The sequence below is a fragment of the Hippocampus guttulatus genome, chromosome 15, assembly GCF_054856545.1.
Source record: "Hippocampus guttulatus isolate MCC_2025c chromosome 15, RoL_Hgut_1.0, whole genome shotgun sequence".
NCBI lineage: Eukaryota > Metazoa > Chordata > Actinopteri > Syngnathiformes > Syngnathidae > Hippocampus > Hippocampus guttulatus.
This window is the reverse complement of record NC_141275.1, coordinates 9,366,829-9,376,520: the sequence shown is the minus strand read 5'-3', so window position 1 is coordinate 9,376,520 and position 9,692 is coordinate 9,366,829. Positions and strand designations below refer to the sequence as shown.

The 9,692-nt window shown below is 42.0% G+C and overlaps 1 protein-coding gene across 1 annotated transcript; it reads right to left on the bottom strand.

The window, feature by feature from the left end:
- chrne (cholinergic receptor, nicotinic, epsilon) lies at nt 1–6,446 on the bottom strand. Its single transcript, XM_086130894.1, has 12 exons — nt 6,306–6,446; nt 3,903–4,036; nt 3,664–3,708; nt 3,447–3,556; nt 3,190–3,345; nt 3,007–3,107; nt 2,693–2,893; nt 1,804–1,918; nt 1,562–1,676; nt 1,178–1,385; nt 942–1,072; nt 1–844 (listed from the first exon to the last, which is right to left on the bottom strand). The coding sequence occupies exons 1-12, from the start codon at nt 6,373–6,375 to the stop codon at nt 677–679; spliced, it is 1,554 nt and encodes a 517-aa protein (XP_085987020.1). The 5' UTR covers nt 6,376–6,446; the 3' UTR covers nt 1–676.
- Nucleotides 6,447–9,692: the final 3,246 nt, after the last annotated feature.

Sequence of the window (9,692 nt, the reverse complement as noted above, 5' to 3'; positions counted from 1 at the left end):
TCAGCGAGTCATAATGCATGTATTCAATTATTTATTTAGAAAACACAGCACAATGACATCAAGGCATTAGCTCCCCAGAGTAAATCTTCCTCTGACAAGGTATCCTGATAAATAAGTTATCGTAAGAACAATAAGGCTTTGATGAATTGGCTGGCTCAAGATCCACACCCACGTTCTTCAAATAAGACATAGTACTGCAAAGAAAAACTCAGTCTTTTTCAGAGACGGTGGTAACGCATTGAGTCAATAAAGGCCCACACAAACAGGGCAACATTATGATACAATCTAGAAAAAAACAAAACTATGAACCCCCCCCCCCCCCCACTAAACTTTACCATGTACCACCTCATACAACATTAAGAATGTATTGCTTTAATTCATACCGCAAACACAGTATACGTATAAAACTTGCATGATTTGTATGATGATAATGATTTAAAATGTTTTAATGAGACCTGACCTGTCTAAATAACTCCCATCGAGATGAAGATCAAGGTCGCAAGTCTGCCTGGAATCTCAGGGGCTGTGCTGTGATGCGATGTTACATCTTTGATGTTGCGCACAGTAAATTGAAGCCATGTGCATATCACTACGATCATCCTCTCACAAGCATTTTTTGAACTTTTGGGAAGTCTCAGGCTCGGGAGATTCGAATTGTTCTTTTTTTAATTTTATTTTACTTTGGGACATATTTTTTGTTCTCTCCAGGAAATGGCCATTCGGGTGCCCTGTTGAAATGTCCCGTTAGGAAGATCCCCACTGTGCCGATGATGAAAAGAAGAATGGCGGCCCAGAAACACACCTTGTCGATCATCTTCCCGATCAGTACCCAGCTTTCAATTTCCTAGATTTGGAATCAAAATACGATTAATTTAAAGTAAAAGACAAAACATGACAGAAAGACACACTCATGCTCTGATCATGTGAAAAATAACACTTACAGAGCCGATGTTATTTTGTTGTCTTGTGGTCTCTGCAATGAAATTGCAGGCATCCACACATTGCTTGATCTCGGGTGCAGCTTGAGCTAAACTCTTGTACAGGTTGGCTGTCGTGTTGGCGTCAATGCCATCTACTCGAGGGAAGCAGACATCAAGATTTTGGACAAATATTTCACGATCAACTTCCATGCGTAACAGATGCTCAGATGATTGCTTGGAATCTGCGGATTTCTCACCGTTCGCTTGCATCAGCCCGTGCTTCTCTTTTTGCTTGTCAAACATCATCTCACTGCGAGGCTGTTTGAGCACATACTCCTCTGCTCTCTGCATGAGGCCGAAGGAGTCTCGTCTTCGATCTCTCATGCCATCTACCTCTGATGTCACCTCGTTGTCATCCAGCAGAGACGCCATACCAAGGAAGCGGGGCACCGTCTCCAAAAACATCTGAAAGCGGGCAAAGGAGTGTAAAAGTTGACAGTAATCAGGTGACGTCTATAGATTTGTGTCATAAGCAGTGGTGGGACATGACAAAGTATAAATACTTTGTTATTGTACCTGTACCTGATTTGTGAAAAAAAAAATGTATTTCAACCTCCATTTAGGTGGATGGACGCCCTTACATGCTTGATTTGATGAGACATGGTGTGAGTGTTGGGGCTGCGCAGGGAGAAGTTCAACACCACAATTTGGTTGGTAGCGATGAGTGTGGTGACGCACATAACAAAGATGATGTACCTAAGGAGGACATCATAGAAGGACACCGAAAATGCGCATTAACACAAAAGCAGAAGAAACATTGGGTAGGATCACAGTTAAAATAGCACTTGGAAGTCTGGTGACTGACAACCTCAAACAGACTCACTTGCCAATGAGGGGGACAGAAAGTGATGTCTCTGGGACCTTTTGAGCAATAAGAAAGAGAAAAACAGTCTGGGCGAGCAAGACCGAGATGGAGACCGTGAGCTTTTGTCCTCCAGCTGTGCAGGAGAAATGAAACATCATGACATATGAAACAAAACATTTTAGAAGTACAATCCCCGAAAGGTGGTACAAGATTTGGAAGCCTAAACCATCATCCTTTTCAGTTCAAGAACATCCTTGTCCGAAATTATATTTTATATTCATATCATTCTGGCTTCACGGTAGCTCCATGAAAGTGTTAAACAATATCTCAGACTTTTGGGATAAATTACAGTGCTGTACTGCACTATTTATTGATTTCTTCAAGGCTTCTGATACAGATTTTCTTATGTTTTGTTTTGTCTGAATGTACTGTTGGTTTGTTTGTGACCAACCTGTCTGAGAAGATCTCATTGTATTTAGTTCAATGGCCGAAAGTGTCAATATTTGTTCTGGAGTTCCTCAGGGGTCCATCTTCAGCTCACTATATTCTCTCCATATTGTAATCATTTAGGTTATAGTGTGGACGGAGCAAATGTTCTTGTTTTATGCAGAACCAGATTTCACAACTGGTGACCTTTTGTACATGAATGCCCCCGCTCTTTGTCTATATGGAAAACCCTGCATTTCACACTTTGTTTTATCACAACTTGTAAAACCTTAACATCACTGCATTTATTATATATAGTTTTATATACAACCTTGGCTATCTCTCACTTGCCATCCAGAAGCCAAATCAGTCAGCTTTTCACCTACAAAGCTACTCTCTGTATGCTCCCAGTTTACAGTACATGTGCTTTCTGACTGTCTGATTGTACAAAAAAATAGAAATAAGTGATGGCCTAGCTTACCTTGTGCAGGTAGGAAGTATGCTAGAACGACCAGTGACGAGATGAGCGAGCAAGGCAGGATGATGTTGATCACGTAAAAAAGGGGCTTTCTCTGGATGACCAGATTGAAACTGATCTCCTGATATTCCAAATCATCAGGGGAGTATCGTTGGTCTATCATCTTCCTGGCTGGACGATGGACAATGGCCCACTCACCATTCTCTAAGAAGTAAAAAAACAAAATAGTAAGCAAACATCGAACAAGGCGCACGTTTGTTTGTTTTGAATAAATTGAAAACAGTGTCTGTGAATCCTCCAGAATGCAAGGCCTTCACCAGTGAAAGCCTCAGGGTCAATGTCCACCCATTCAATTCTTTCGCCTGTTTCTCCGACAGCTAAAATTAGGTCCACTTCATTGGCACTGTATGTCTGTGATCTGACGAGATAAAATAAATTCCGACATGGATAATCTGCTGTACAAGCACTGGGTGTGTTTGTTCTTATGAAGCGTGTCTTACCTGAACGCTAGTGTACAATTTTGATAATCGAAAGGGAAGTAGGTGATCTCTATGGCACACGTGCTGCGATAGATTGCGGGAGGAAGCCAATATATCGATCCGTCACTTGAAATCAATACGTTGGTGTAGTAAGCCACATCAAACTTGCCGTCGATGCTGCAGAGACGGAGTGTGAGTAACAGAAGCAGGACTTAAAACGCCGAAAATGTTGTCGTGATGAAGTTGCAGGCAGGAGACATTGGGCGGTTTACCCTTACTTGTTTTCAAGGACAATATCAGGGAGCCACACAGTTTTGCTGGGGATGCGGATGATATCAATGCTAGGGTATTCGGATGCATTCCACGCAAAACGATAATCAACCCATTGCTATGGAGGACATTAGAGATCATGTGACATTTACTACGAGTTCCGGCGGAGTGGTGAATAGTATGGCCCGGGAATGTTAAACAAAGCTCTGAAAATATTCAACTCACTATTTCAATCCAGACATTGGTTGTAAGAGTCTCTTCCTTTTCATTCTGTAGAACAAAGTCAAAAAATATTTTCAGGATAATTCACTGTATGCATGGCTAATCCCTCAGTCTGACAAAGACTTTACATGTGTTACCAAGTCTGATTTTATCACACAGTGTGGATTTTCCGCGAGACGCCATCCATCCTATTTTTAATGTGCAGCGGGGCTTTGTTGCAACAGGGAGCGGAGCGCTCTCACCAGGGAGATCAGGTTGGTGAGGGTCAGCTTGATTTGAACCTCCACTTTGTCCTCAGGATGAACCACAGGACGAATGTTCTTGTTATAACCTTTGAGCATCTTTCCAATCAGTTGCGACTCTTCATTACCCCGAACTGCAAAGAGGAAAACAGACAAGGGTGACGATGAGTTGATATCAAAGAAAATGTTGTTTCCCAATGACTAGATGAGTTGGCTGTCTCCCATAATCCTCCAGCCACTAAGAATGTAGCAGTAATTGATGTTAAACTACAATGTCAAAGCAGAAAAGTGCACGCGTCCCAAAAACCCCAAAACATTTTGCATTCTGCTATCACAATTCATATATATTCCTCCACGATTAAACTGTGGAATAAATTCTTATCTCTCAGCATTCACAAAACAACTGAAGACGATAGTGACACAGCTAGAGAAGAACGAAAGCTGTGGGACTTGGACACAAGCACGCAAGCAGCAAGACGTTGAAATGAAAAACAACAACAACAAATAAACAAAAACATCTCTATTTGTCTCCAACTGAGTTTTGGATTGTTTTTGATGCATGCCCTGCTGGCTCACATTTAGGTCACAACAAACATTTTTAACAATGTATGATTTTTTTTTTTTGGTCACTTTGGAAATTTGCACAGCCAGTTCTTGCCAGGTGGAATCTGTGGAACACAAACGTTTAATTGTATGTCAAATAAATTAAGGCTGTCAAACAAGGGGAGAAACACATCAATGACTCCAAAGCAGCACTCGGCGCTACGACTTTATTTCTCCATCTAAATTTCATGCACTTCCATGCATTTTTACGAGTTTATTTCAATCAAGCATAATCCATTTGATCTTCCCTGACAGACATGGCCCAAGTACAAAGTAGGCACATAGTCAAAGCTGAGCAGCAAAAAGCTTGTGGTTAGCACATTTGCCTTGTAATCGAGAGGTTCTGGGTTAAAATATGTCATGGGAGGAGTTGATATCGTCTTGAATTAATGTTTTTTGTCTTTTCAACACTTTTTCGAGTCATTGAGTGACCCTGCTGCATGCAGTAGTTCTTCGTTTTTTGTACACTTTTTGACATTCTTGTGTTTGAACACATGAGGGCGCGTGCTTTTCATTTTTCTGTGAAAATAAGCGTTTCCATTTAAAAAAAAAAAAAAAGAAAGAAATTCCAATTTTGACATTTACAGGCTCCAAAATGTTGATGTTGTGTAAACAAGCAGCCAAAACGGTACAGCTTAATGCCTTGTCAGTTAACAGTGTAATGAAACTAAACCTATCAGCACGGCCATTCATTTCAATCATGAAACTATCCAGCATCTTTCACGTTCACAAAAAAGCGCTTCCACACAAAAATACAAGTTTCACAACACACCAAAAGAGAGAAAGGCAGAGGTTATTTCTGACCCCTTGCCTCTTTCTATCACAGCTGTCACTATGCTGAGCTCAGATTACATGACAGACGACACACTCAAAACAGGACCTCATGTCAACCTAAGGTGATCGGTCACCGTCACAACACAAAAAATGTGGATCCCATTTTATATGCATTCTGTTAGTAGCAATGGTGGCTGACTGGTTAGCACATCATCCATGCATTTTTCAGCAATGGCGGGTTCAAATCCTTGACTTTCAGGTCAAACTAAAAATGTTTATTTGCAGTCAGTACAGTAATGACATGGATGACACTTAATAATTTTCATTTCAACCAACCACTTGAAGTAATTGGTTTGCTTCACCTTCATAAATTTGCTTTGATAAAGTTACAAATTTCAGATTGCATTTAACAAATTAATTCTGTCAGTCAACGATAATATATAGGGTGTGACGGAATTACTTTGATTTGATTAAGTTCATCCCATGTTTCTTTTTTTTTCCAGAGCACAAACAGCCATCCTTAATAATTTATTTGTCCATAAATACATCAAACTATCATTCTTGGGTTCATTCAGTCAAAGACAATCTTACAGGGTCTTCCCAGCAGATGCATGAAATTCCTCAATTCATGTAATTTGCTTCCATCAGTACCGCCTGACCATTAGCAGTGGTTCACACGAGTTGAAATTTTACTTTCATGCCGTCAGTCGGGGAGCAATTCCGACTCAACGCCCATTCACAATTCCTGTGACTGGAAACCAATCCAAAGAGCTGTCTGTCCTTTTTCCTTAGGTCAGCGGTTTCGAGAATGGATTGATGGATCAGCAGCCCATGTACAGTACAGTCACGTTGACTTGCCAATCTACTCTAATGTGTGCATCTGTGTGACAGCCAATGTGGTGAGATATATCGTTGTTCTTCCTTCTGAAACCTGATCTGCTGACTGCATGTCACAGACATAAAATGAATCAACAATAAATGAGTGGCGCGGGAAGCCTGTCACAATGTGCCAGACGTGATGCTTACCTTGCACAACAACAGTCCCCAGAAGAATCCCAATCCCTAAAATTTGCTTCAAACTGCATGCTGCCATCATGCTGTAGAACCTCCTCTCTGTAGTGAGCTCTATTGGAGCATAAAGTGAGAGGAAGAGTAAATACGTGGAGGAAGATCCCTAAATCCCCCGCACCAAACCCCTCTAGTGAGCCCACCCCGGCTGTCGCTATCTTTGGACTCAGATTACGCAGCAGCTGTGCACTAAACCAGAATGTCAAGTCACAGTCCAGCGTCCCACAATAATAATCATTATGGTCATTAGAGAGCAAGTATATGGAGTGACGCCACCAGACTCTCTCTCAAAATGTATTAAAAATAAAGAGTCATAAAAGCCTGCCTTATTATAGATAATACAACTCATTTTAGGTGGTCCCGAAGAATTTAGCAACTATTTTATGGTGTAATTTGCAGTGGGCCTCTTAAACTACATTGCTTCACATTAAAGGGGAGGTCAACCCAAAAATGTTGGTTGCGCCTCCACGAGTCTAAACACGGGATACCGATTAAGATCGTATTCGTGAAATATCAGTTAAGCAGGAAATTCCACCATTTTTTGTCCATCTCAGGGGGCCGCCATTTTGCCACTTGCTGATGATTGAAAATCACAACACAATTGCTTGGTTCTCATCTAAAAACCAATCAGGGCTAAGCTTAAAAAAACTGGTGAGCTGCGATTGGTTGTTACTTGAGCCCAAAGCAACTGTGATGTCATTTTCAGTCGACGGAAAGTGGCAAAATAGCTGCCCCCTGAAATGGCTCAAAACAGTAGTGGTGCCCAGAACAATATTATGGTGAAGAATTTTGGGTGGCTGACTTCTCTTTTAAGGGATGTTTTCTACTGGTAACTTTGTTTAGCTATGTAGGATAGTCAAAATGCAAGAAACATCTGAGTATAAGGCAGAGCAGCTCAGGGATAAATTTGGTTCTTGGTTATGTGAAGAAAATTGACAAATAAATGCAATGTTGAATGACACTCCACACCCTTCTACATAGGCCTGTATGTCAGAGCATGTGATGCCTCTGCGAGTGAAAGCAATTTTTACTAGGGTCAGTTTGGGGTCTCAAGCCAATGCCTTGTTGAGAGCAAGGATTGGAATGAGTCAGTGTTTCAGACAGAAAGGGTGTGACATACATGCAGTTGTGTGTTGCAGGAAGGTGAACAGATGACAGGGTTGTAAAGGCCTGCTCGGCTCCCTGCTATATATCCAGTGTATTCGTATACACACAAGAGCCTCACTACTTTGCTAGCAAGGCTCCAGGAATGAGACGGTGTCGACAGACCAAAAAAGCGGAGGGCCAGAAGCCTGGAGGTAGATGATACTGATAAAAACCGGAGCTGTAGCGCTTCATCACGATACATTTAGCGACTTTTCACATTACAATTCAACAGAAGTAACACAAGTAGAACTTCAAAACTCCAAGACTTTGCACATTCAATTCCAGGTGCTACACTTGCTCTTATAATTAGTGCTGTGAGTAATATAAGTCGTGTCACTCTGCTGTGACAAGGGCAAGAGACCGATTTTTGGAATGTGCCATGTGAGTTGCACAGTATGTGATGTACTTCTAAATATACAGTAAGTGCAACAGAGATGGGCTTCCTTAAAGTAACCGGAGCTGGCACAAGGCAGATTACATGTCTCACACTAACCGAGAGAGAAGAAAGGTTGCATCTGTCCAAGAGCAGAACTGCAACTAAACAATCTGCATTCAGAGGGACAAGGCGGGCATGATGAGCGGGGCAAACTTGTGTTCTGGAGGCTGCTTATCTAATCTCGGCAAAGTGGAATACATCTGATGCGTAGACAAGAGCCAAATGACAACCATGTGACATATCGCAGCGAGTTTGTGAAGAAATGATGTGACAATAATAAAAAAGTAAGTCAACGCTCAAAACAACACGGCATAAGCATATCATTTGGAGAGTTTGGTACATTATTTCAGTCAACCGACAAATTTGCTGGCTTCTGACATGGTATGAAAGTGGCTTTTGTTAAACAGCTTAGTCTGCTCTTGATATTAGTCCTTTTCACACTCCCCTCCCAGCAAATCGTCAATATTGCACATTCCACAGGATCTTGGTAACTTTTGACACACTTAACAGCAAAGAAAAAAAGAAAAGAAACTAAAACACAGCTCTGACAAAAACGAACAAAAAACAGCAAACCTACTCGAACTAACTGGATTTAAAAAAACAAAAGTCAAAACAAAAATAAAGACAAACCAACCATCATGAAAAATCCGACCCCTTTTATAACGCCGCTTAATACATTTGAAAGTCTCGTGTCACTTTCTTGTGTCATTTCCAACCTCAAGCGCATCAATCAGAGATGGAAAGAATGGTCAAACATCTGATCTCTACCTCAGCTCCACCATCAGTCACCTTTGACCTCACCAAAGTTACTTCAGATGAATCGACATCAATTCCCACAGACACACCCGAACATCATGTACCAAGCTTTCCCAGAAGAGTGGAAGATCCGCACAGCGTGGGGGGGCGAGACCGACCGCATTCAAATTCACGTTGTTACTATCTGGTTACCCATAGTCAATAATTATACAGAAACCCAATCTTAACCGTTCAACAAGTGACTTCTGCTGCCGTGTGGTTAAATGTTTTGAAACTCGAGATGTTTTCCTCACTCGAGCAAAGCTGTGCCGCCACGGGGTGGGGTGAAACCAAGTTGGGGATATGGAGTGATGAAATGCCCCTTTCCCACTCTACCGAACCTCCACACATAAACATATCCCCTCAGTATGATGCTTTTGGACCCCATGTTCTAGCCCAGCGGTGTCCCGCATGGCACAATGGCCGACTTCTCCCTAGCCTTGAGATCATGTCCATTTATTGCTTATCCAGAAAGTAAATCACAGCAGTTGCTTAGCCGAGTCGGCTTGGCCTTTCTTAGTGTGTCACATGTTTCCCACTGGGGATTCGGTCTCCCCTCGTCTGTTACTGCCTGTTTCGGATGGGGTCGTCGGCCATTGGTTGCATGGAATAAAAGCCCCTCCCATCCATATAATGAACGCTTTCACTTCTTTCCATCTCTTCAACTGAGAAATGCCATTCTAAAGCTGCACTTTAGGAACGTGCATGAGGTTCTGCTTGACTGTGCCAAGTTCAATGCCCGGTTCATATTCGCCCAGTCAAGGGGGGGGAGTTCAAAGCTGGTGATAAAGAGAATTTCCCGGAGAGAGGTGAGAGCTGTAGGAACCCCTCCATATCCAACATTCAAAGATATGGCGTGACAGATGTTTAATATTTGACGGTGGCTGTCGGAAGTGTTATCAACACCAAACGCGCTGCTTGGACAATTTCATTGACACATGTGGACCTTAGTTCGATCAATGCAGAGA